The 27,281-nt window shown below is 38.6% G+C and overlaps 1 protein-coding gene across 3 annotated transcripts in view; it reads left to right on the top strand.

Moving 5' to 3' along the window:
- LOC139562777 (axoneme-associated protein mst101(2)) overlaps positions 1 to 27,281 on the top strand; it is a 124,702-nt gene that overhangs the window by 56,384 nt on the left and 41,037 nt on the right. For 2 of the 3 annotated variants that reach the window (XM_071380802.1, XM_071380801.1), the window contains exons 21-65: positions 53 to 100; positions 461 to 505; positions 649 to 678; positions 3,017 to 3,064; positions 4,602 to 4,649; positions 4,889 to 4,933; positions 5,076 to 5,105; positions 5,227 to 5,274; positions 6,688 to 6,735; positions 6,812 to 6,859; positions 7,099 to 7,143; positions 7,286 to 7,315; positions 7,437 to 7,484; positions 9,022 to 9,069; positions 9,309 to 9,353; positions 9,497 to 9,526; positions 9,648 to 9,695; positions 11,227 to 11,274; positions 11,514 to 11,558; positions 11,701 to 11,730; positions 11,852 to 11,899; positions 12,888 to 12,935; positions 13,590 to 13,637; positions 13,729 to 13,776; positions 16,228 to 16,275; positions 16,397 to 16,444; positions 16,629 to 16,676; positions 16,848 to 16,895; positions 16,986 to 17,037; positions 17,284 to 17,324; positions 17,460 to 17,507; positions 17,630 to 17,677; positions 18,150 to 18,194; positions 18,379 to 18,426; positions 18,598 to 18,645; positions 18,737 to 18,784; positions 19,408 to 19,455; positions 19,581 to 19,628; positions 19,813 to 19,860; positions 20,032 to 20,079; positions 20,171 to 20,218; positions 20,468 to 20,512; positions 20,824 to 20,871; positions 21,326 to 21,418; positions 21,557 to 21,604. In XM_071380802.1, coding sequence (XP_071236903.1) covers positions 53 to 100; positions 461 to 505; positions 649 to 678; positions 3,017 to 3,064; positions 4,602 to 4,649; positions 4,889 to 4,933; positions 5,076 to 5,105; positions 5,227 to 5,274; positions 6,688 to 6,735; positions 6,812 to 6,859; positions 7,099 to 7,143; positions 7,286 to 7,315; positions 7,437 to 7,484; positions 9,022 to 9,069; positions 9,309 to 9,353; positions 9,497 to 9,526; positions 9,648 to 9,695; positions 11,227 to 11,274; positions 11,514 to 11,558; positions 11,701 to 11,730; positions 11,852 to 11,899; positions 12,888 to 12,935; positions 13,590 to 13,637; positions 13,729 to 13,776; positions 16,228 to 16,275; positions 16,397 to 16,444; positions 16,629 to 16,676; positions 16,848 to 16,895; positions 16,986 to 17,037; positions 17,284 to 17,324; positions 17,460 to 17,507; positions 17,630 to 17,677; positions 18,150 to 18,194; positions 18,379 to 18,426; positions 18,598 to 18,645; positions 18,737 to 18,784; positions 19,408 to 19,455; positions 19,581 to 19,628; positions 19,813 to 19,860; positions 20,032 to 20,079; positions 20,171 to 20,218; positions 20,468 to 20,512; positions 20,824 to 20,871; positions 21,326 to 21,418; positions 21,557 to 21,604 — 2,091 coding nt within the window. The remainder of the gene's footprint in view (positions 1 to 52; positions 101 to 460; positions 506 to 648; positions 679 to 3,016; positions 3,065 to 4,601; positions 4,650 to 4,888; positions 4,934 to 5,075; positions 5,106 to 5,226; positions 5,275 to 6,687; positions 6,736 to 6,811; positions 6,860 to 7,098; positions 7,144 to 7,285; positions 7,316 to 7,436; positions 7,485 to 9,021; positions 9,070 to 9,308; positions 9,354 to 9,496; positions 9,527 to 9,647; positions 9,696 to 11,226; positions 11,275 to 11,513; positions 11,559 to 11,700; positions 11,731 to 11,851; positions 11,900 to 12,887; positions 12,936 to 13,589; positions 13,638 to 13,728; positions 13,777 to 16,227; positions 16,276 to 16,396; positions 16,445 to 16,628; positions 16,677 to 16,847; positions 16,896 to 16,985; positions 17,038 to 17,283; positions 17,325 to 17,459; positions 17,508 to 17,629; positions 17,678 to 18,149; positions 18,195 to 18,378; positions 18,427 to 18,597; positions 18,646 to 18,736; positions 18,785 to 19,407; positions 19,456 to 19,580; positions 19,629 to 19,812; positions 19,861 to 20,031; positions 20,080 to 20,170; positions 20,219 to 20,467; positions 20,513 to 20,823; positions 20,872 to 21,325; positions 21,419 to 21,556; positions 21,605 to 27,281) is intronic. The other variant, XM_071380803.1, reaches the window with a different exon arrangement.

The raw sequence follows: 27,281 nt of genomic DNA, 5'->3' as shown, positions 1-27,281 counted from the left end.
CCATCTCCTCCGGCACCATCATTCATATATGTTACTATTCTTGTTTAATTAGAGTCCAAGGAAACTAAGGAACCAGCCAAACCAGAAGCTGCAAAAAAAGGTACAGATAGGATGTTTTTGTCTTGTATCAAATGTATAATGGCGTGATGTGTCTTGTCCAATGATTGTTTTAGAAGATGAAGTTCCCAAAGAAAAAACCAAAGCAGCTACATCAAAGAAAGGTGCAAAGTATTCTTTGTGTACACTGAACCCTTTTTAAAACTACTGAGCCAAACCAACCTACAGTATACTGGGCTGGCCTAGTCAATCATAGTTGCTGGAACAGTGCTGGAAAGGACAATCTGAAATAAAATATCAGAATGAGCACAGTACAGTTTGGTTTGGCCCTATAGTCTGAATCAGTTAAGACTGTTTTGTTTGATAGAAGGTATACTTCATGAAATATGTTTTTCTGATTTAGATGCTGAAGCAAAAGAAAAGGGCAAACTAGCGCCAGAAAAGAAAGGTAACAAATTATTTTTCAATAGTTCATTTTCCATTTATTTAAAATAATAAGTAGGCAGGCCTATGTGTCGATTTTATGCAATTTATAAAACATTCTATCAAGATCTTATTGTAAAGACTGTTGTATGTGGACTTTTTCCAAAGGGAAAGACAAACCAACTCCTGCAAATGAAGGTAACAGAATTGATTGACTTTCCACAACTAAATTGAAATTAAAGACATTATATAATCATAGAGAAAAACGTTTGTCTTGCTATATTCATAGAGAAACACGTGTGATGTATTTGATTCAGATGTCGCAGTTATTAAAGAAAAGGTGAAATCAGCCACTGCAAAGAATTGTAAGAATGTTTTCAAATCTGTGGTTACTATGTAATTTGATAATATAAGGGCTCAAGCAAGACCCAGATGCAGACACGGGAGGCAGCTTGTTCGACTCTCTGTTATTTATTATAATCCAAGGGGCAGGCAAGAGAATGGTCGTGGACAGGCAAAATATCATAACAAGGTCAGAGTCCAGGAGGTACAGAGTGGCAGCCAGCCTCAAGGTCAGGGCAGGCAGTATGGTCAGGCAGGCGGGTTCAGAGTCAAGGCAGGCAAGGGTCAAAACCCGGAGGACTAGCAAAAAACAGTGTAAAACGCAAGAGCACGGCGTAGCACGCTGGTTGACTTGTCCATACAAGTGAAACTAGCACAGACATACAGAAAACACAGGTATATATACACAGGGTATAATGGGGAAGATGGGTGACACTTGGAGATGGTGGAGACAAGCACAAGGACAGGTGAAACAGATCAGGGTGTGACAGATAGAGCTTGATAGAGGCTGAACGTGCCAAATAAGTAGATCCTGCAAAGCATCATTCAAGTTCTTTTATAATTATTGTTCCCTTGAATTATCACGTGCTTGTATTATAAAGTGAGTTTCATAAAAAAATTGGCCCATTCGTGATGCATTTAGATGCTGTTTCTAAAGACCAGCCTTTTATGGTATTTATTTGTATTTATTTTTTATTTATTCACTGTATGTTTTGTGTTTGTTTCAGTGTTTATAATGTGTTTTAAAACTCTCTTGGTAAAAACTCTATTGTAAACAGTGTGGTCTACAGCTTATCATGAGATACTCTACCTCAGGCGAGCAAAACCTTGAGACTTCCTTAATATTAGATGTCATGCACCAGCTGTTATTTACAAATAGACACAGACCGCCACACCTTGTCTTACCAGAGGCAGCTGTTCTATCTTGCCGATGGACCGAAAACCCAGCCAGCTGTATGTTATCCATTTCGTCTTTCAGCCACGACTCAGTGAAACATAAGATATTACAGTTTTTAATGTCCGTTGGTAGGATAGTCTTGATTGGAGCTCATCCATTGATTCCATGTTGGCTAATAGGACTGATGGTAGAGGGGGATTACTCACTCACCGTCAGATCCTTAGAATGCACCCTGACCTATGTCCCCGATATCTCCGTCTCTTCTTCATGCGAATGACAGGGATTTGGGCCTTGTCGAGTGTCTGAAGTACATCCTTTGTGTCCGAATCATGAAAGAAAATATCTTTAAAATAATCTTAATGGCTGACCTGATATCCAGAAGCTATTTTCAGTCATAAGAGACAATGGCAGAAACCTTATGTACAAAATAAGCTACAAATAACTTGAAAAAACAAACAGAATAGAACAATTGGTTAGGAGCCCGTAAAACGGCAGCCATCTCCTCCGGCACCATCATTCATAAATGTTACTATTCTTGTTTAATTAGAGCCCAAGGAAACTAAGGAACCAGCTAAACCAGAACCTGCAAAAAAATGTACAGATAGGATGTTTTTTTCTTGTATCAAATGTATAATGGCGTGATTTTGTGTCTTGTCCAATGATTGTTTTAGAAGCTGAAGTTCCCAAAGAAAAAACCAAAGCAGCTACATCAAAGAAAGGTGCAAAGTAGTCTTTGTGTACACAGAACCCTTTTTAAAACTACTGAGCCAAGCCAACCTACAGTATACTGGGCTGGCCTAGTCAATCATAGTTGCTGGAACAGTGCTGGAAAGGACAATGTGAAATAAAATATCAGAACGAGCACAGTACAGTTTGGCTTGGCCCTATAGTCTGAATCAGTTAAGACTGTTTTGTTTGAAAGAAGGTATACTTCATGAAATATGTTTTTCTGATTTAGATGCTGAAGCAAAAGAAAAGGGCAAACTAGCGCCAGAAAAGAAAGGTAAGAAATTATTTTTTAATTGTTAATTTTCCATTTATTCAAATAATAATTAGGCAGGCCTATGTGTTGGTTTTATGCAATTTATAAAACATTCTCTCAAGATCTTATTGTAAAGACTGTTGTACGTGGACTTTTTCCAAAGGGAAAGACAAAGCAACTCCTGCAAATGAAGGTGACAGAATTTATTGACTTTCCACAAATAAATTGATATTAAAGACATTATATAATCATAGAGAAAAACGTTTGTCTTGCTATATTCATAGAGAAACACATGTGTGATGTATTTGATTCAGATGTCGCAGTTATTAAAGAAAAGGTGAAATCAGCCACTGCAAAGAAAGGTAAGAATGTTTTCAAATCTGTGGTTACTATGTAATTTGATAATATAAGGGCTCAAGCAAGACCCAGATGCAGACATGGGAGGCAGCTTGTTCGACTCTCTGTTATTTATTATAATCCAAGGGGCAGGCAAGAGAATGGTCGTGGACAGGCAAAATATCATAAAAATGTCAGAGTCCAGGAGGTACAGAGTGGCAGGCAGGCTCAAGGTCAGGGCAGGCAGTATGGTCAGGCAGGCGGGTTCAGAGTCAAGGCAGGCAAGGGTCGAAACCCGGAGGACTAGCAAAAAACAGTGTAAAACGCAAGAGCACGGCGTAGCACGCTGGTTGACTTGGCCAGACAAGTGAAACTAGCACAGACATACAGAAAACACAGGTATCAATACACAGGGTATAATGGGGAAGATGGGTGACACTTGGAGATGGTGGAGACAAGCACAAGGACAGGTGAAACAGATCAGGGTGTGACAGATAGAGCTTGATAGAGGCTGAACGTGCCAAAAAAGTAGATCCTGCAAAGCATCATTCAAGTGTTTTTATAATTATTGTTCCCTTGAATTATCACGTGCTTGTATTATAAAGTGAGTTTCATAAAAGAATTGGCCCATTCGTGATGCATTTAGATGCTGTTTCTAAAGACCAGCCTTTTATGGTATTTATTTTTTATTTATTCACTGTATGTTTTGTGTTTGTTTCAGTGTTTATAATGTGTTTTAAAACTCTCTTGGTAAAAACTCTATTGTAAACAGTGTGGTCTACACCTTATCATGAGATACTCTACCTCAGGCGAGCAAAACCTTGAGACTTCCTTAATATTAGATGTCATGCACCAGCTGTTATTTACAAATAGACACAGACCGCCACCCCTTGTCTTACCAGAGGCAGCTGTTCTATCTTGTCGATGGACCAAAAACCCAGCCAGCTGTATGTTATCCATGTCGTCTTTCAGCCACGACTCAGTGAAACATAAGATATTACAGTTTTTAATGTCCCATTGGTAGGATAGTCTTGATTGGAACTCATCCATTGATTGCACGTTGGCTAATAGGACTGATGGTAGAGGGGGATTACTCACTCACCGTCAGATCCTTAGAATGCACCCCGACCTATGTCCCCGATATCTCCGTCTCTTCTTCATGCGAATGACAGGGATTTGGGCCTTGTCGAGTGTCTGAAGTACATCCTTTGTGTCCGAATCATTAAAGAAAATATCTTTAAAATAATCTTAATGGCTGACCTGATATCCAGAAGCTATTTTCAGTCATAAGAGACAGTGGCAGAAACCTTATGTACAAAATAAGCTACAAATAACTTGAAAAAACAAACAGAATAGAACAATTGGTTAGGAGCCCGTAAAACGGCAGCCATCTCCTCCGGCACCATCATTCATAAATGTTACTATTCTTGTTTAATTAGAGCCCAAGGAAACTAAGGAACCAGCTAAACCAGAACCTGCAAAAAAATGTACAGATAGGATGTTTTTTTCTTGTATCAAATGTATAATGGCGTGATTTTGTGTCTTGTCCAATGATTGTTTTAGAAGCTGAAGTTCCCAAAGAAAAAACCAAAGCAGCTACATCAAAGAAAGGTGCAAAGTAGTCTTTGTGTACACAGAACCCTTTTTAAAACTACTGAGCCAAGCCAACCTACAGTATACTGGGCTGGCCTAGTCAATCATAGTTGCTGGAACAGTGCTGGAAAGGACAATGTGAAATAAAATATCAGAACGAGCACAGTACAGTTTGGCTTGACCCTATAGTCTGAATCAGTTAAGACTGTTTTGTTTGAAAGAAGGTATACTTCATGAAATATGTTTTTCTGATTTAGATGCTGAAGCAAAAGAAAAGGGCAAACTAGCGCCAGAAAAGAAAGGTAAGAAATTATTTTTTAATTGTTAATTTTCCATTTATTCAAATAATAATTAGGCAGGCCTATGTGTTGGTTTTATGCAATTTATAAAACATTCTCTCAAGATCTTATTGTAAAGACTGTTGTACGTGGACTTTTTCCAAAGGGAAAGACAAAGCAACTCCTGCAAATGAAGGTGACAGAATTTATTGACTTTCCACAAATAAATTGATATTAAAGACATTATATAATCATAGAGAAAAACGTTTGTCTTGCTATATTCATAGAGAAACACATGTGTGATGTATTTGATTCAGATGTCGCAGTTATTAAAGAAAAGGTGAAATCAGCCACTGCAAAGAAAGGTAAGAATGTTTTCAAATCTGTGGTTACTATGTAATTTGATAATATAAGGGCTCAAGCAAGACCCAGATGCAGACATGGGAGGCAGCTTGTTCGACTCTCTGTTATTTATTATAATCCAAGGGGCAGGCAAGAGAATGGTCGTGGACAGGCAAAATATCATAAAAATGTCAGAGTCCAGGAGGTACAGAGTGGCAGGCAGGCTCAAGGTCAGGGCAGGCAGTATGGTCAGGCAGGCGGGTTCAGAGTCAAGGCAGGCAAGGGTCGAAACCCGGAGGACTAGCAAAAAACAGTGTAAAACGCAAGAGCACGGCGTAGCACGCTGGTTGACTTGGCCAGACAAGTGAAACTAGCACAGACATACAGAAAACACAGGTATCAATACACAGGGTATAATGGGGAAGATGGGTGACACTTGGAGATGGTGGAGACAAGCACAAGGACAGGTGAAACAGATCAGGGTGTGACAGATAGAGCTTGATAGAGGCTGAACGTGCCAAAAAAGTAGATCCTGCAAAGCATCATTCAAGTGTTTTTATAATTATTGTTCCCTTGAATTATCACGTGCTTGTATTATAAAGTGAGTTTCATAAAAGAATTGGCCCATTCGTGATGCATTTAGATGCTGTTTCTAAAGACCAGCCTTTTATGGTATTTATTTTTTATTTATTCACTGTATGTTTTGTGTTTGTTTCAGTGTTTATAATGTGTTTTAAAACTCTCTTGGTAAAAACTCTATTGTAAACAGTGTGGTCTACACCTTATCATGAGATACTCTACCTCAGGCGAGCAAAACCTTGAGACTTCCTTAATATTAGATGTCATGCACCAGCTGTTATTTACAAATAGACACAGACCGCCACCCCTTGTCTTACCAGAGGCAGCTGTTCTATCTTGTCGATGGACCAAAAACCCAGCCAGCTGTATGTTATCCATGTCGTCTTTCAGCCACGACTCAGTGAAACATAAGATATTACAGTTTTTAATGTCCCATTGGTAGGATAGTCTTGATTGGAACTCATCCATTGATTGCACGTTGGCTAATAGGACTGATGGTAGAGGGGGATTACTCACTCACCGTCAGATCCTTAGAATGCACCCCGACCTATGTCCCCGATATCTCCGTCTCTTCTTCATGCGAATGACAGGGATTTGGGCCTTGTCGAGTGTCTGAAGTACATCCTTTGTGTCCGAATCATTAAAGAAAATATCTTTAAAATAATCTTAATGGCTGACCTGATATCCAGAAGCTATTTTCAGTCATAAGAGACAGTGGCAGAAACCTTATGTACAAAATAAGCTACAAATAACTTGAAAAAACAAACATAATAGAACAATTGGTTAGGAGCCCGTAAAACGGCAGCCATCTCATCCGGCACCATCATTCATAAATGTTACTATTCTTGTTTAATTAGAGCTCAAGGAAACTAAGGAACCAGCCAAACCAGAACCTGCAAAAAAAGGTACAGATAGGATGTTTTTTTCTAGTATCAAATGTATAATGGCGTGATGTTGTGTCTTGTCCAATGATTGTTTTAGAAGCTGAAGTTCCCCATGAAAAAACCAAAGCAGCTACATCAAAGAAAGGTACAAAGTAGTCTTTATGTACATAGAACCCTTTTTAAAACTACTGAGCCAAGCCAACCTACAGTATACTGGGCTGGCCTAGTCAATCATAGTTGCTGGAACAGTGCTGGTAGGGACAATGTGAAATAAAATATCAGAACGAGCACAGTACAGTTTGGCTTCGCCCTATAGTCTGAATCAGTTAAGACTGTTTTGTTTGATAGAAGGTATACTTCATGAAATATGTTTTTCTGATTTAGATGCTGAAGCAAAAGAAAAGGGCAAACTAGCGCCAGAAAAGAAAGGTAAGAAATTATTTTTTAATTGTTAATTTTCCATTTATTCAAATAATAATTAGGCAGGCCTATGTGTTGGTTTTATGCAATTTATAAAACATTCTCTCAAGATCTTATTGTAAAGACTGTTGTACGTGGACTTTTTCCAAAGGGAAAGACAAAGCAACTCCTGCAAATGAAGGTGACAGAATTTATTGACTTTCCACAAATAAATTGATATTAAAGACATTATATAATCATAGAGAAAAACGTTTGTCTTGCTATATTCATAGAGAAACACATGTGTGATGTATTTGATTCAGATGTCGCAGTTATTAAAGAAAAGGTGAAATCAGCCACTGCAAAGAAAGGTAAGAATGTTTTCAAATCTGTGGTTACTATGTAATTTGATAATATAAGGGCTCAAGCAAGACCCAGATGCAGACACGGGAGGCAGCTTGTTCGACTCTCTGTTATTTATTATAATCCAAGGGGCAGGCAAGAGAATGGTCGTGGACAGGCAAAATATCATAAAAATGTCAGAGTCCAGGAGGTACAGAGTGGCAGGCAGGCTCAAGGTCAGGGCAGGCAGTATGGTCAGGCAGGCGGGTTCAGAGTTAAGGCAGGCAAGGGTCAAAACCCGGAGGACTAGCAAAAAACAGTGTAAAACGCAAGAGCACGGCGTAGCACGCTGGTTGACTTGGCCAGACAAGTGAAACTAGCACAGACATACAGGAAACACAGGTATCAATACACAGGGTATAATGGGGAAGATGGGTGACACTTGGAGATGGTGGAGACAAGCACAAGGACAGGTGAAACAGATCAGGGTGTGACAGATAGAGCTTGATAGAGGCTGAACGTGCCAAAAAAGTAGATCCTGCAAAGCATCATTCAAGTGTTTTTATAATTATTGTTCCCTTGAATTATCACGTGCTTGTATTATAAAGTGAGTTTCATAAAAGAATTGGCCCATTCGTGATGCATTTAGATGCTGTTTCTAAAGACCAGCCTTTTATGGTATTTATTTTTTATTTATTCACTGTATGTTTTGTGTTTGTTTCAGTGTTTATAATGTGTTTTAAAACTCTCTTGGTAAAAACTCTATTGTAAACAGTGTGGTCTACACCTTATCATGAGATACTCTACCTCAGGCGAGCAAAACCTTGAGACTTCCTTAATATTAGATGTCATGCACCAGCTGTTATTTACAAATAGACACAGACCGCCACCCCTTGTCTTACCAGAGGCAGCTGTTCTATCTTGTCGATGGACCAAAAACCCAGCCAGCTGTATGTTATCCATGTCGTCTTTCAGCCACGACTCAGTGAAACATAAGATATTACAGTTTTTAATGTCCCATTGGTAGGATAGTCTTGATTGGAACTCATCCATTGATTGCACGTTGGCTAATAGGACTGATGGTAGAGGGGGATTACTCACTCACCGTCAGATCCTTAGAATGCACCCCGACCTATGTCCCCGATATCTCCGTCTCTTCTTCATGCGAATGACAGGGATTTGGGCCTTGTCGAGTGTCTGAAGTACATCCTTTGTGTCCGAATCATTAAAGAAAATATCTTTAAAATAATCTTAATGGCTGACCTGATATCCAGAAGCTATTTTCAGTCATAAGAGACAGTGGCAGAAACCTTATGTACAAAATAAGCTACAAATAACTTGAAAAAACAAACATAATAGAACAATTGGTTAGGAGCCCGTAAAACGGCAGCCATCTCATCCGGCACCATCATTCATAAATGTTACTATTCTTGTTTAATTAGAGCTCAAGGAAACTAAGGAACCAGCCAAACCAGAACCTGCAAAAAAAGGTACAGATAGGATGTTTTTTTCTAGTATCAAATGTATAATGGCGTGATGTTGTGTCTTGTCCAATGATTGTTTTAGAAGCTGAAGTTCCCCATGAAAAAACCAAAGCAGCTACATCAAAGAAAGGTACAAAGTAGTCTTTATGTACATAGAACCCTTTTTAAAACTACTGAGCCAAGCCAACCTACAGTATACTGGGCTGGCCTAGTCAATCATAGTTGCTGGAACAGTGCTGGTAGGGACAATGTGAAATAAAATATCAGAACGAGCACAGTACAGTTTGGCTTCGCCCTATAGTCTGAATCAGTTAAGACTGTTTTGTTTGATAGAAGGTATACTTCATGAAATATGTTTTTCTGATTTAGATGCTGAAGCAAAAGAAAAGGGCAAACTAGCGCCAGAAAAGAAAGGTAACAAATTATTTTTTTAATAGTTCATTTTTCATTTATTCAAATAATAATTAGGCAGGCCTATTTGTCGGTTTTATGCAATTTATCAAACATTCTATCAAGATCTTATTGTAAAGATTGTTGTATGTGGACTTTTTCCAAAGGGAAAGACAAACCAACTCCTGCAAATGAAGGTAACAGAATTTATTGACTTTCCACAACTATAATGATATTAAAGACAGTACATAATCATAGAGAAAAATGTTTGTTTTGCTATATTCATAGAGAAACACATTTATGTTGTATTTGATTCAGATGTCGCAGTTATTAAAGAAAAGGTGAAATCAGCCCCTGCAAAGAAAGGTAAGAATGTTTTCAAATCTGTGGTTACTTTGTAATTTTATAGTAGAAGGGCTCAAGAAAGACCCAGATGCAGACACGGGAGGCAGATTGTTCGACTCTCTGATATTTATTATAATCCAAGGGGCAGGCAAGAGAATGGTCGTGGACAGGCAAAAGATCATAACAATGTCAGAGTCCAGGAGGTACAGAGTGGCAGGCAGGCTCGAGGTCAGGGTAGGCAGTATTGTCAGGCAGGCGGGTTCAGAGTCAAGGCAGGCAAGGGTCAAAACCCGGAGGACTAGCAAAAAACAGTGTAAAACGCAAGAGCACGGCGTAACACGCTGGTTGACTTGCCAGAACAAGACAAACTGGCACAGACAGAAAACACAGGTATCAATACACAGGGGGTAATGGGGAAGATGGGTGACACTTGGAAATGGTGGAGACAAGCACAAGGACAAGTGAAACAGATCAGGATGTGACAGATAGAGGTGGATAGAGGCTGAACCTGCCAAATAAGTAAATCCAGCAAAGTTTCATTCAAGTTATTTTATAATTATTGTTCCCTTGAATTATCACGAGCTTGTATTATAAAGTCAGTTTCATAAAAAAATTTGCCCATTCGTGTTGCATTTAGATGCTGTTTCCAAAGACCAGCCTTTTTGTATTTATTTTTTATTTATTCACTGTATGTTTTGTGTTTGTTTCAGTGTTTATAATGTGTTTTAAAACTCTCTTGGTAAAAACTCTATTGTAAACAGTGTGGTCTACAGCTTATCATGAGATACTCTACCTCAGGCGAGCAAAACCTTGAGACTTCCTTAATATTAGATGTCATGCACCAGCTGTTATTTACAAATAGACACAGACCGCCACCCCTTGTTTTACCAGAAGCAACTGTTCTATCTTGCCGATGGACCGAAAACCCAGCCAGCTGTATGTTATCCATGGCGTCTTTCAGCCACGACTCAGTGAAACATAAGATATTACAGTTTTTAATGTCCGTTGGTAGGATAGTCTTGATTGGAGCTCATCCTTTAATTGCATGTTGGCTAATAGGACTGATGGTAGAGGGGGATTACTCACTCACCGTCAGATCCTTACATTGCACCCCGACCTATGACCCCGATATCTCCGTCTCGTCTTCGTGCGAATGACAGGGATTTGGGCCTTGTCGAGTGTCTGAAGTACATCCTTTGTGTCCGAATCATGAAATAAAAAATCTTTAAAATAATCTTAATGGCTGACCTGATATCCAGAAGCTATTTTCAGTCATAAGAGACAGTGGCAGAAACCTTATGTATAAAATAAGCTACAAATAACTTGGAAAAAACAAACATAATAGAACAATTGGTTAGGAGCCCATAAAACGGCAGCCATCTCATCCGGCACCATCATTCATAAATGTTACTATTCTTGTTTAATTAGAGCTCAAGGAAACTAAGGAACCAGCCAAACCAGAACCTGCAAAAAAAGGTACAGATAGGATGTTTTTTTCTAGTATCAAATGTATAATGGCGTGATGTTGTGTCTTGTCCAATGATTGTTTTAGAAGCTGAAGTTCCCCATGAAAAAACCAAAGCAGCTACATCAAAGAAAGGTACAAAGTAGTCTTTATGTACATAGAACCCTTTTTAAAACTACTGAGCCAAGCCAACCTACAGTATACTGGGCTGGCCTAGTCAATCATAGTTGCTGGAACAGTGCTGGAAAGGACAATGTGAAATAAAATATCAGAATGAGCACAGTACAGTTTGGTTTGGCCCTATAGTCTGAATCAGTTAAGACTGTTTTGTTTGATAGAAGGTATACTTCATGAAATATGTTTTTCTGATTTAGATGCTGAAGCAAAAGAAAAGGGCAAACTAGCGCCAGAAAAGAAAGGTAACAAATAATTTTTTAATTGTTAATTTTCCATTTATTCAAATAATAAGTAGGCAGGCCTATGTGTCGGTTTTATGCAATTTATAAAACATTCTCTCAAGATCTTATTGTAAAGACTGTTGTATGTGGACTTTTTCCAAAGGGAAAGACAAACCAACTCCTGCAAATGAAGGTAACCGAATTTATTGACTTTCCACAACTAAATTGATATTAAAGACAGTACATAATCATAGAGAAAAACGTTTGTCTTGCTATATTCATAGAGAAACACATTTATGATGTATTTGATTCAGATGTCGCAGTTATTAAAGAAAAGGTGAAATCAGCCCCTGCAAAGAAAGGTAAGAATGTTTTCAAATCTGTGGTTACTATGTAATTTGATAGTATAAGGGCTCAAGCAAGACCCAGATGCAGACACGGGAGGCAGATTGTTCGACTCTCTGATATGTATTATAATCCAAGGGGCAGGCAAGAGAATGGTCGTGAACAGGCAAAATATCATAACAAGGTCAGAGTCCAGGAGGTACAGAGTGGCAGGCAGGCTCGATGTCAGGGCAGGCAGTATGGTCAGGCAGGTGGGTTCAGAGTCAAGGCAGGCAAGGCTCAAAACCGGGAGGACTAGCAAAAAAAAAGCAAGAGCACGGCGTCACACGCTGGTTGACTTGACAGATCAAGACGAACTGGCACAGACAGACAGAAAACACAGGTATCAATACACAGGGGATAATGGGGAAGATGGGTGACACTTGGAGATGGTGGAGACAAGCACAAGGACAAGTGAAACAGATCAGGATGTGACAGATAGAGCTTGATAGAGGCTGAATGTGCCAAATAAGTAGATCCTGCAAAGCATCATTCAAGTGTTTTTATAATTATTGTTCCCTTGAATTATCACGTGCTTGTATTATAAAGTGAGTTTCATAAAACAATTGGCCCATTCGTGTTGTATTTAGATGCTGTTTCCAAAGGCAAGCCTTTTTTTGTATATCTTTTTTATTTATTCACTGTATATTTTGTGTTTGTTTCAGTGTTTATAATGTGTTTTAAATTCAATAGAGGCAATACATATCAATGAAAATACAAAATACAAGGTTAAACCAGCCCTTGTAAATGAAGTTAATTATTCTTTTCAAATGTTTAGCTTTTCACTTTGACAAATATAAATTCAGTCAGGAATAAAAAAAAAAGTTCAAGTTTGAACAGAAAATCACTATTTTTACTTAGAAGCTGAATTTACCAATAAGAAGACCAAACCAGCTCTTGCAAATAAATAAATAAATTGCCCAATTCTTGAGATTAATTGTCTGTCTTCTCCAATGATTGTTTTAGAAGCTGAAGTTCACAAAGAAAAAGCCAAAGCAGCTTCATCGAAGAAAGGTATGGATACCTTTTTTCTTTAGACTTGAAACAAAAAACGCTAGTCTTAATTTTATAAAAAAAAAAATATTTTACCGTTATTTTACCAGGTAAGTTGACTGAGAACACGTTCTCATTTGCAGCAACGACCTGGGGAATAGTTACAGGATGAATGAGCCAATTGTAAACTGTAAACTGGGGATTATTAGGTGACGGTTGAGGGCCAGATTGGGAATTTAGCCAGGACACCGGGGTTAACACCCCTACTCTTACGATAAGTGCCATGGGATCTTTAATGACCTCAGAGAGTCAGGACACCCGTTTAACGTCCCATCCGAAAGACGGCACCCTACACAGAGCAGTGTCCCCAATCACTGCCCTGGGGCATTGGGATCTTTGTTTAGACCAGAGGAAAGAGTGCCTCCTACTGGCCCTCCAACACCACTTCCAGCAGCACCTGGTCTCCCATCCAGGGACTGACCAGGACCAACCCTGCTTAGCTTCAGAAGCAAGCCAGCAGTGGTATGCAGGGTGGTATGCTGCTGGCAATGTAATGTAAATAGATGTCTGCCACAGAGTGTACTTCATTTCTCTCTCAACCAATTACTCATTATGGGTTTGAATCAATTGCATTCTGAAACTTTGCTGTATATATTGTAATTCTTGTTTGATTAGAGTCCAATGAAACTAAGGAACAAGCCAATCCAGAGCCTGCAAAAAAAGGTACAGATAGGATTTTTGTTTTCTTGCTTCAAAATGTATAATGGCATAATTCTTGATATTCATGTTGTGTCATGTCCAATGATTGTTTTAGACCGTGAAGTTCCCAAAGAACAGACCAAAGCAGCTACATCAAAGAAAGGTGCGAAGTATTCTTTGTGTACCACAGAACCCGTTTTCACATTACTGAGCCAAGCCATCCTACGGTATGCTGGGCTGGCCTAGTTACGCATCAACCGAAGCTGCTCGAATTGTGCTGGAAAAGATAATGTGAATAGAAAAAATCTAAACGAGCACAGTTCAGTTTGGCTTGGCCTGATAGTCTGAATCAGGTAAGACTGTGTTGTATGATAGAAGGTACAGTTTATAAAATAAAACAAATCTGATTTAGATGCTGAAGCAAAAGAAAAGGCCAAATTAGCCCCAGAAAAGAAAGGTACGAAATTAAATTAGAATTGTTAATTCTCCACTTATTCAAATAATAAGTAGGCAGCCTATGGGGCGGCAGCGGAGCCTAGTGGTTAGAGCGTTGAACTAGTAACTGAAAGGTTGCAATTTTGAATCCCTGACCTGACAAGGTACAAATCTGTCGTTCTGCCCCTGACCAAGGCAGTTAACCTCTACCGCTTCTCTCTCCCGGATCCGGGATCCTCCTCATCAAAAAAACTGACTGGCATAGCCTAGCCTAACGGGACAGGGATATCATATAATATAATTTTCATGAAATCACAAGTCCAATACAGCAAATGAAAGATAAACATCTTGTGAATCCAGCCATCATTTCCGATTTTTAAATATTTTACAGCGAAAACACAATATGTATTTCTATTAGCTAACCACAATAGCCAAACACACAACCGCATATTTTCACCATGTTTCCACCGCATAGGTAGCTTTCACAAAACCAACTAAATAGAGATAAAATTAGTCACTAACCAAGAAACAATTTCATCAGATGACAGTCTTATAACATGTTATACAATACATTTATGTTTTGTTCGAAAATGTGCATATTTGAGGTATATATCATAGTTTTACATTGCAGCTACCATCAAAAATAGCACCAAAGCAGCCAGAATAATTACAGAGAGCAACGTGAAATACATAAATACTCATCATAAAACATTTATGAAAAATACATGGTGTCCAGCAAATGAAAGATAAACATCTTGTGAATCCAGCCAATATTTCCGATTTTTTAAGTGTTTTACAGCGAAAACACAATATAGAATTATATTAGCTTACCACAATAGCCAAACACACAAACGCATTTATTCACCGCAAAGGTAGCTTTCGCAAAAACCAGCAAAAGATATAAAATTAATCACTAACCTTTGGACAACTTCATCAGATGACTGTCTTATAACATCATGTTATACAATACAATTATGTTTTGTTCGAAAATGTGCATATTTATAGCTACAAATCCTGGTTATACATTGTCAATACGTAGCATCGATTCACCAGAATCTCCGGAGATATTTTAGAAACTCACCTAATCTGACCAAAGAACTCATCAAAAACTTTACATAAAAATACTTGTTGTATGGCAAATGAAAGATACACTGGTCCTTAATGCAACCGCTGTGTTAGATTTTTAAAAATAACTTTACCATAACATACAGCTTGCGTTATTGCGAGACAGCGCTCACCAAAACGGCGGAGAATAGGACTCAACATTTTACACAGAAATACGAAATAACATCATACATTTTTACTTACTTTTGCTGAGCTTCCATCAGAATGTTGTACAAGGAGTCCTTGGTCCAGAATAAATCTTTGTTTGGTTTTAGAATGTCCATTTCTTCTGTCGAATTCGTGCCACAATGCTAGCCAAGGTTGCTAACATTCCCATCCTCTCTTGACGCAAAGAACGGAAAACTCCAAAAGTCCCAATAAACGATGAATAAACTGATAAAACTTGGTTGAAAAAAACTCCTTTATGATGTTATTATCACATGTATAAAATAAAATCAGAGCCGGAGATATTTGCAGTGTAAACCGAACGCTTTTCAGAACACTATGTCGATCTCCGCCGCGCGCCTGAGAAGACAAAGAAAATTCCAGACCTGTCACTCCAAAAGCTCTCATTCGACCTCAGATCAAGCTAGACCCCCTTCCACCTTCCACTGCCTGTTGACATCTAGTGGAAGGCGTATGAAGTGCATGCATATCGATAAATAAAAGCCAGTTGAATAGGCAGGCCCTGAAACAGAGCCTCGTTTTCAGATTTTTCACTTCCTGTATGGAAGTTTGCTGCAAAATGAGTTCTGTTTTACTCACAGATATAATTCAAACAGTTTTAGAAACTTGAGAGTGTTTTCTATCCAATAGTAATAATAATATGCATATTTTATGATCTAGAAAAGAGTACGAGGCCGTTTCATTTGGGCACGATTTTTTCCAAAGTGAAAACAGCGCCCCCGTATTGACAAGAAGTTTTAACCCACTGTTCCTAGGCCGTCATTGAAAATAAGAATTTGTTCTAAACTGACTTGCCTAGTTAAATAAAGGTAAAAAAGTGTCCATTTTATGCTATTTATAAAACATTCTATCAAGATCTTATTGTAAGGACTGTTTTATGTGAACTTAGAAGCTGAAGTTTCCAAAGAAAAAGCCAAACCAACTCCTACAAATGAAGGTAACAGAATGTATTGACTTTCCACCACAAAATTGATATTAAAGACAGTACATAATCATAGAGAAAGATGTTTGTCTTGCTATATTCATAGAGAAACACATTTATGATGTATTTGATTCAGATGTCGCAGTTATTAAAGAAAAGGTGAAATCAGCCCCTGCAAAGAAAGGTAAGAATGTTTTCAAATCTGTGGTTAATATGTAATTTGATAGAGCTTGATAGAGGCTGAAAGTCACTATTTTACTTAGAAGCTGAATTTACCAGTGAGAAGACCAAACCAGCTCTTGCAAAGAAATAAAGAAATGGCCCAATTCTTTAGATTAATTGTGTGTCTTCTCCAATGATTGTTTTAGAAGCTGAAGTTCACAAAGAAAAAGCCAAAGCAGCTTCATCAAAGAAAGGTATGGATAACTTTTTTCTTTAGACTTGAAACACAAAACGCTAGTCTTACTGTAAATAGATGTCTGCCACAGAGTGTACTTCATTTCTCTCTCAACCAATTACTCAGTATGGGTTTGAATCAATTGCAGTCTGAAACTTTGCTGTATATATTGTCATTCTTGTTTGATTAGAGTCCAAGGAAACTAAGGAACAAGCCAATCCAGAGCCTGCAAAAAAAGGTACAGATAGGATGTTTTTTTCTGGCTTCAAAATGTATAATGGCGTAATTCTTGAGATTCATGTTGTGTCTTGTCCAATGATTGTTTTAGACCGTGAAGTTCCCAAAGAACAGACCAAAGCAGCTACATCAAAGAAAGATGCGAAGTATTCTTTGTGTACCACAGAACCCGTTTTCACATTACCGAGCCAAGCCAACCTACAGTATGCTGGGCTGGCCTAGTTACGCATCAACCATAGCTGCTGGAATTGTGCTGGAAAGGACAATGTGAAAAGAAAAAATCTAAACGAGCACAGTTCAGTTTGACTTGGCCCGATAGTCTGAATCAGATAAGACTGTGTTGTATTATAGAAGGTACAGTTTATTACATTTTTTTCTGATTTAGATGCTGAAGCAAAAGAAAAGGCCAAATTAGCTGCAGGAAAGAAAGGTACGAAATTATTTTTGAATTGTAAATTTTCCATTTATTCAAATAATAAGTAGGCAGACCTATGTGTCGGTTTTATGCAATTTATAAAACAGTATATGAAGATCTTATTGTAAAGACTGTTGTATGTGAACTTAGAAGCTGAAGTTTCCAAAGAAAGAGCCAAAGCAACTCCTATAAATGAAGGTAACAGACTGTATTGATTTTTTTCCACAGCCAATATAATATTACAGACAGTACTTAATCTCAGATAAACATTTCTCTTGCTATATTCATAGAGAAACACAATTATGTTACATTTGATTCAGATGTCGCAGTTATTAAAGAGAAGGTCAAATCAGCCTCTGCAAAGAAAGGTAAGAATGTGGTTAGTATGAAATTAGGAATTTGTTATAACATTTGTTTGCATTATGTTGTATGTATTTTTATTCACTGCATATTTGTTGTTACTTTCACTGTTTATAATTGTTTATAATCTGTTCTAAATTTGACAAATCTAAATTCAGAGTTAGCAATTGAAAATCCACTCACTACCGTAAATAGTTTTGGATAAGAGTGTCTGTTAAATGACAAAAATTGTAAATGTAAAATAAAGATTGAGGTGAACTGACAGCCCTAACAAATTATTTAATTTAAATAAAAATATGTATTTTCTCTTTGCACACGAATGTTATTTTGCAATAATGTGTATTGCTTGATAAGCAGTATATTACATTTAAGAAAATACGTGTTGTATTATAATTTAGTGTATAACATATATCAGATTATACAATAATCCAATTCAATAATAATATACTGCATGTATGTTCGTATCAATATTTGACATAGATGCTGCAGTTAAAGAAAAGGTGAAATCAGCCCCTGCAAATAAAGGTAAAAATGATTTCAAATCTGTGGTTAATACGTAATTTGATAGAGCTTGATAGAGGCTGAAAGTCACTATTTTACTTAGAAGCTGAATTTACCAGTGAGAAGACCAAACCAGCTCTTGCAAAGAAATAAACAAATGGCCCAATTCTTTAGATTAATTTTGTGTCTTCTCCAATGATTGTTTTAGAAGCTGACGTTCACAAAGAAAAAGCCAAAGCAGCTTCATCAAAGAAAGGTATGGATAACTTTTTTCTTTAGACTTGAAACACAAAACGCTAGTCTTACTGTAAATAGATGTCTGCCACAGAGTGTACTTTATTTCTCTCTCAACCAATTACTCATTATGGGTTTGAATCAATTGCATTCTGAAACTTTGCTGTATATATTGTCATTCTTGTTTGATTAGAGTCCAAGGAAACTAAGGAACAAGCCAATCCAGAGCCTGCAAAAAAAGGTACAGATAGGATTTTTGTTTTCTTGCTTCAAAATGTATAATGGCGTAATTCTTGAGATTCATGTTGTGTCTTGTCCAATGATTGTTTTAGACCGTGAAGTTCCCAAAGAACAGACCAAAGCAGCTACATCAAAGAAAGGTGCGAAGTATTCTTTGTGTACCACAGAACCCGTTTTCACATTACTGAGCCAAGCCAACCTACAGTATACTGGGCTGGCATAGTTACGCATCAACCGAAGCTGCTCGAATTGTGCTGTAAAGGACAATGTGAATAGAAAATATCTAAACAAGCACAGTTCAGTTTGGCTTGGCCCCATAGTCTGAATCAGGTAAGACTGTGTTGTATGATAGAAGGTATAGTTTATAAAATAAAACAAATCTGATTTAGATGCTGAAGCAAAAGAAAAGGCCAAATTAGCCCCAGAAAAGAAAGGTACGAAATTAATTTAGAATTGTTAATTCTCCACTTATTCAAATAATAAGTAGGCAGCCTATGGGGCGGCAGCGGAGCCTAGTGGTTAGAGCGTTGAACTAGTAACTGAAAGGTTGCAAGTTTGAATCCCTGACCTGACAAGGTAAATATCTGTCGTTCTGCCCCTGAACAAGGCAGTTAACCCACTGTTCCTAGGCCGTCATTGAAAATAAGAATTTGTTCTAAACTGACTTGCCTAGTTAAATAAAGGTAAAAAAGTGTCCATTTTATGCTATTTATAAAACATTCTATCAAGATCTTATTGTAAGGACTGTTTTATGTGAACTTAGAAGCTGAAGTTTCCAAAGAAAAAGCCAAACCAACTCCTGCAAATGAAGGTAACAGAATTTATTGACTTTCCACAACAAAATGATATTTTACTTAAAGACAGTACATAATCATAGAGAAAATGTTTGTCTTGCTATATTCATAGAGAAACACATTTATGATGTATTTGATTCAGATGTCGCAGTTATTAAAGAAAAGGTGAAATCAGCCCCTGCAAAGAAAGGTAAGAATGTTTTCAAATCTGTGGTTAATATGTAATTTGATAGAGCTTGATAGAGGCTGAAAGTCACTATTTTACTTAGAAGCTGAATTTACCAGTGAGAAGACCAAACCAGCTCTTGCAAAGAAATAAAGAAATGGCCCAATTCTTTAGATTCATTTTGTGTCTTCTCCAATGGTTGTTTTAGAAGCTGAAGTTCACAAAGAAAAAGCCAAAGCAGCTTCATCGAAGAAAGGTATGGATAACTTTTTTCTTTAGACTTGAAACAAAAAACGCTAGTCTTACTGTAAATATATGTCTGCCACAGAGTGTACTTCATTTCTCTCTCAACCAATTACTCATTATGGGTTTGAATCAATTGCATTCTGAAACTTTGCTGTATATATTGTCATTCTTGTTTGATTAGAGTCCAATGAAACTAAGGAACAAGCCAAACCAGAAACTGCAAAAAAAGGTACAGATAGGATTTTTGTTTTCTTGCTTCAAAATGTATAATGGTGTAATTCTTGAGATTCATGTTGTGTCATGTCCAATGATTGTTTTAGACCGTGAAGTTCCCAAAGAACAGACCAAAGCAGCTACATCAAAGAAAGGTGCGAAGTATTCTTTGTGTACCACAGAACCCGTTTTCACATTACTGAGCCAAGCCATCCTACGGTATGCTGGGCTGGCCTAGTTACGCATCAACCATAGCTGCTGGAATTGTGCTGGAAAGGATAATGTGAAATGAAAATATCTAAACGAGCACAGTTCAGTTTGGCTTGGCCCGATAGTCTGAATCAGATAAGACTGTGTTGTATGATAAAAGGTACAGTTTATTAAATCATTTTTTTCTGATTTAGATGCCGAAGCAAAAGAAAAGGGCAAACTAGCTCCAGAAAAGAAAGGTATGAAATTATTTTTGAATTGTTAATTTTGCATTTATTCAAATAATAAGTTGGCAGGCCTATGTGTCGGTTTTATGCAATTTATGAAACATTCTATCAAGATCTTATTGTAAAGACTGTTGTACAGTATGTGAATTTAGAAGCTGAAGTTTCCAAAGAAAGAGCCAAAGTAACTCCTTCAAATGAAGATAACAGAATGTATTGATTTTTAACACCACCAATATAATATTACCGAAAGTACATGATCGCAGAGAAACATCTTTCTCTTGCTATATTCATAGAGAAACACAATTATGTTACATTTGATTCAGATGCTGCAGTTATTAAAGAAAAGGTCAAATCAGCCTCTGCAAAGAAAGGTAAGAATGTGGTTAGTATGTAATTAGTCATTTGTTTGCGTTTATTTTATTCACTGCATATTTTTTGTTACTTTCATTTATTATAATCTGTTCTAAATTTGACAAATCTAAAATCAGAGTTATGAATTGAAAATGCACCCACTACTGTAAATAGTTCTGGATAAGAGTGTCTGTTAAATGACATAAATTGTAAGTGTAATATAATGATTGAGGTGAAAACAACCCTTACAAATGATCTAATTTCAATATAAATATGTATTTTCTCTTCGCACACGAATGTTACATTGCAATAATGTTTGTTTCTTGTTAGTGCAGGCTTGATAAGCATTATATTACATTTAAGAACATACATATACTATACAATCATTTATTGTATTTTAAATATCAGATTATACAATACTCCCAATTAAATAATCTTATGCTGCATGTATGTCCTTATCAACATTTGAAATAGATGCTGATGTTGTTAAAGAAAAGACTAGACCAGTGCCTGTAAAGAAGGTGAAAACTGTAAAAGACAAGGCAAAACCAGCACTAGCCAAGAAAGGTATTGAAGCAATGTTTTTTAAAATCGGTTTTACATCTAAAATACAGTACATATTTACTATGAATTAGTACATTTGTGCTATTATGCTTTAATTTGACCTGCCAGTCTTTCATCTTAAATGTTTTTTATTTTATTTAGAGGCTGAAGTTGCCAAAGAAAAGTCCAAACCAGCACCTGCAAATAAAGGTACTGGTGTATTACAGTACTTCACTACAGTAGTTTTTAGACTGAGTAGAACAGGGGGGTCAAAGATATGGCTGGCCTCATGTGAAATCATCCTGTGCAACCAATGTTCTTTTAAATGTAAGTATTATTGTCACGAACGTCGTAGTGAGGAGACCAAAGCGCAGCTTGATGTGAATACATACTTTTATAGTAAGACGAAAGAACAAGAAGAACACTGAAGAACACTAAACAAACTAACAAAACGAACGTGAACGCTATAAACAATGAGTGCAGACATGCAACTTCACATAGACAATAACCCACAAACCAAACTGGAGAAATGGCAACCTAAATAGGATCCCCAATCAGAGACAACGATAAACAGCTGCCTCTGATTGGGAACCAATCTAGGCCACCATAGACCTACATATGTCTAGACTAGACACACACACCTAGACATACAAAAAACCCTAGATAAGAAAAACACACATACCACCCTCGTCACACCCTGACCTAACCAAAATAATAAAGAAAACAAAGAGTACTAAGGTCAGGGCGTGACATTTATATTCTTCCTAATATTTAAAAATCATCTAAAGATGTTATTTCTGTAGAAAAGAGCTGGATTCAGCTACTAAGGCAAAATTAACTAAACAACCCCAAGTGTACTTTCCCCCCTCTGATAACCAGGTGGTCAATCGCATCTCTGCATGTCTGGCAGACATATCAGTGTGGATGACGGATCACCACCTCAAGCTGAACCTCGGCAAGACGGAGCTGCTCTTCCTCCCGGGGAAGGACTGCCCGTTCCATGATCTCGCCATCACGGTTGACAACTCCATTGTGTCCTCCTCCCAGAGTGCTAAGAACCTTGGCGTGATCCTGGACAACACCCTGTCGTTCTCAACTAACATCAAGGCGGTGACCCGTTCCTGTAGGTTCATGCTCTACAACATTCGCAGAGTACGACCCTGCCTCACGCAGGAAGCGGCGCAGGTCCTAATCCAGGCACTTGTCATCTCCCGTCTGGATTACTGCAACTCGCTGTTGGCTGGGCTCCCTGCCTGTGCCATTAAACCCCTACAACTCATCCAGAACGCCGCAGCCCGTCTGGTGTTCAACTTTCCCAAGTTCTCTCACGTCACCCCGCTCCTCCGCTCTCTCCACTGGCTTCCAGTTGAAGCTCGCATCCGCTACAAGACCATGGTGCTTGCCTACGGAGCTGTGAGGGGAACGGCACCTCCGTACCTTCAGGCTCTGATCAGGCCCTACACCCAAACAAGGGCACTGCGTTCATCCACCTCTGGCCTGCTCGCCTCCCTACCTCTGAGGAAGTACAGTTCCCGCTCAGCCCAGTCAAAACTGTTCGCTGCTCTGGCACCCCAATGGTGGAACAAACTCCCTCACGACGCCAGGTCAGCGGAGTCAATCACCACCTTCCGGAGACACCTGAAACCCCACCTCTTTAAGGAATACCTAGGATAGGATAAAGTAATCCTTCTAACCCCCCCCCCCCTTAAAAGAGTTAGATGCACTATTGTAAAGTGGTTGTTCCACTGGATATCATAAGGTGAATGCACCAATTTGTAAGTCGCTCTGGATAAGAGCGTCTGCTAAATGACTTAAATGTAAATGTAAATGTAAATGTGTACTAGAAACATCAAACTGGCACATATTGTCTAACATTATTCTTGTCCTCCATTCTCAAGTATCAGAACCTGAACGTTCAAAAGAGAAAACAAAAGCAGCTAATATCAAGAGAGATATACAGTGCCTTGCAAAAGTATTAAATCCCCTTGGCGTTTTTCCTATTTTGTTGCATTACAACCTGTAATTTAAATAGATTTTTATTTGGATTTCAAGTAATGGACATATACAAAATAGTCCACATTTGGTGAAGTGAAATGAAAAAAAAGTGGTGCCTGCATATATATCCACCCCCTTTGCTATGAAGCCCCTAAATAAGATCTAGTCCAGCCAATTACCTTCAGAAGTCACATAATTCGTTAAATAAAGTCCACCTTTGTGCAATCTAAGTGTCACATGATCTGTCACATGATCTCAGTATACCTACACCTGTTCTGAAAGGCCCCAGAGTCTGCAACACCACTAAGCAAGGGGCACTATCAAGTGGCACCATGAAGACCAAGGAGCTCTCCAAACAGGTCAGGGACAAAGTTGTGATCAGGGTTGGGTTATGAAAAAATATACGAAACTTTAAACATCCCAAGGAGTACCATTACCAACAAAGAGACCATAGATAACTCTGAAGGAGCTGCAAAGCTCCACAGCGGAGATTGGACTATCTGTCCATAGGACCACTTTAAGCGTACACTCCACAGAGCTGGGCTTTACAGAAGGGTGGCCAGAAAACAGCCATCGCTTAAAGAAAAAAATAAGCAAAAACTTTTGGTGTTCGCCAAAAGGCATGTGGGAGACTCCCCAAACATATGGTCAGATGAGACTAAAATGTTGCTTTTTGGCCGTCAAGGAAAACGTTATGTCTGGCGCAAACCCAACACCTCTCATCACCCTGAGAACATCATCCCCACAGTGAAGCATGGTGGTGGCAGCATCATGCTGTGGGGATGTTTTTCATCGTCAGGGACTGGGAAACTGGTCAGAATTGAAGGAATGATGGATTGCGCTAAATACAGGGAAATTCTTGAGGGAAACCTGTTTCAGTCTCCCAGAGATTTGAGACTGGGACGGAGGTTCACCTTCCAGCAGGACAATGACCCTAAGCAAACTACTAAAGCAACACTCGAGTGTTTTAAGGGGAACCATTTAAATGTCTTAGAATGGCCTAGTCAAAGCCCAGACCTCAATCCAATTGAGAATCTGTGGTATGACTTAACGATTGCTGTACACCAGCGGAACCCATCCAACTTGAAGGAGCTAGAGTTGTTTTGCCTTGAAGAATGGGCAAAAATCCCAGTGGCTAGATGTGCCAAGCTTATGGAGACATACCCAAAGAGTCTTGCAGCTGTAATTGCTGCAAAAGGTGGCTCTACAAAGTATTGACTTTGGGGGTTGAATAGTTATGCACGCTCAAGTTTTCAGTTTTTTTGGTCTTATTTCTTGTTTGTTTCACAATAAAAATATTTTGCATCTTCAAAGTGGTTGGCATGTTGTGTAAATCAAACGATACAAACCACCAAACCCCCCAAAATACATTTTAATTCCAGGTTGTAAGGCAACAAAATAGGAAAAATGCCAAGTTGGTGAATACTTTCGAAAGTCACTGTACATTGTATTATGTTGTCCTTTTACTCCATCTGGGGGTTTCAGACAGTAAACCTTAATCTAACCTCTTTGGTAACTGAGTATATGTTTTATAGAATCTGAAAAAAACAGATACGTCATCATAAAGGAAGTGTCACGTCCGTCGTTAGAATGAGACCAAGGTGCAGTGTGGTATGCGTACATTCTCTTTTAATGAACACCGAACAAACCAACAAAAATAACAAACGAAACGTAAAGCTATACAAAATAGTGCTGACAGGCAACTACACATAGTCAAGATCCCACCAACACAAATGAGGAAATGGCTACCTAAATATGATCCCCCAATCAGAGACAACGATACACAGCTGCCTCTGATTGGGAACCATATCAGGCCACCATAGACATACAAAAACACCTAGATGACCCACCCAAGTCACTATCACGCCCCAACCAACACAGAGAAAAAACAGCTTACTATGGTCAGGGCGTGACAGGGAGGTATGGCTGTAAAATCCATCTAATTTCCAACAAGTGTAATATATTTGTGGACTTAGTGGGAGGTGGTTTAGTATTTGCTATGGAAAATACTTTGACCATATTTTATTGCTTTGAACAGACTAAGTGGTGATTTTACAAGAATATGTCCTAAAACCATTTATAGCCTTACTTTGGCCAATTATATACTAAGTGCATTAATTCCGTTAACTGGGAATTCCAATAGTACCGTGGGAGTCAAACGCACAACCACTACCACGCTGTTTCAACTAAGCCACATGGGACTTAGTATTATGACGTGGTATTGCTTAATAAACATCCATAAATACAGTTACGGTCAAACTTTTGGACACACCTACACATTCCAGGGTTTTTCTTTTAATTTATTTTTACTATTTTCTACATTGTAGAATAATAGGGAAGACATCAAAACTATGAAATAATTCATATGTAATCATGGAGTAACCAGAAAAGTGTTAAACAAATCAAAAAATATTTTTGATTCTTTAAAGTAGGCACCCTTTGCCTTGATGACAGCTTTGCACACTCTTGGCATTCTCAAATCAAATCAAATTGAATTGGTCACATACACATGGTTAGCAGATGTTATTGCGAGCGTAGCAAATGCTTCTCGATCCGACAGCGCAGCAGTATCTAACAGGCAATATCTAGCAATTCCACAACAAAACCTAATATCTAAAGAATTCCACAACAAAACCTATAACACAATATCTACTAAAGGAATGGGATGAGAATATATAAGTATAACATATATGGATGAGCAGTGACTGAGCGGCTAAGATGCAATAGATAGTAAAGAATAGATAGTGAAGGATACAGTATATACATATGAGATGAGTAATGCGAGATATGTAAACATTCTTAAAGTGGCATTATTAAGTGACTAGTGTTCCATTTATTAAAGTGGCCAATGATATCAAGTCTGTAGGTAGGCAGCCGCCTCTCTGTGCTAGTGGTGGCTGTTTAACAATCTGATGGCCTTGAGATAGAAGCTGTTTTTCAATCTCTCTGTCCCAGCTCTGATGCAACTGTACTGACCTCGCCTTCTGGATGGAAGCAGGGTGAACAGCTAGTGGCTCGGGTGATTATTGTCCTTGATTATCTTTTCTGCCTTCATGTGACATTGTGTGTTGTAGGTGTCCTGGAGGGCAGGTAGTTTGCCCCCGGTGATGCGTTGTGCAGACTGGAGAGCTCTGTGGTTGTGGGTGGTGCAGTTGCTGTACCAGGCGGTGATACAGCCCGAAAGGATGCTCTCAATTGTGTGCCTGTAATGTTAGTAAGGGTTTTTGGTGACAAGCCACATTTTTTCAGCCTCCTAAGGTTGAAGAGGCGATGTTGAGCCTTCTTCACTACACTGTCTGTGTGTGTTTCAGTTTGTCGGTGATATGTACACCGAGGAACTTAAAACTTTCCACTTTCTCCACTGCTGTCCCGTCAATGTGGATAGGGGTGTGCTCCCTTTGCTGTTTCCTGAAGTCCACAATCATCTCTTTTGTTTTGCTGACATTGAGTGAGAGGTTAGTTTCCTGACACCACACTCCTACACTCCTATCCTATCCTCACCTCCTCCCTGTAGGCTGTCTCGTCGTTGTTGATAATCAAGCCTAGCACTGTAGTGTCGTCTGCGAACGTGATGATTGAGTTGGAGGCGTGCATGGCCACACAGTCGTGGGTGAACAGGGAGTACAGGAGAGTGCTGAGAACGCACCCTTGTGGGGCCCCAGTGTTGAGGATCAGCGGAGTGGAGATGGTGTTTCCTATCTTCACCACCTGGGGTTGCCCGTCAGGTCCAGGACCCAGTTGCACAGGGTGTGGTCGAGTCCCAGGGTCTCAAGCTTAATGAGGAGGTTGGAGGGTACTATGGTGTTGAATGCTGAGCTGTAGTGAATGAACAGCATTCTTACATAGGTATTCCTCTTGTCCAGATGAGATAGGGCAGTGTGCAGTGTGATGG

This window comes from Salvelinus alpinus, chromosome 33, assembly GCF_045679555.1.
Source record: "Salvelinus alpinus chromosome 33, SLU_Salpinus.1, whole genome shotgun sequence".
Taxonomy (NCBI): domain Eukaryota; kingdom Metazoa; phylum Chordata; class Actinopteri; order Salmoniformes; family Salmonidae; genus Salvelinus; species Salvelinus alpinus.
This window is presented reverse-complemented; position numbering and strand designations above follow the sequence as displayed.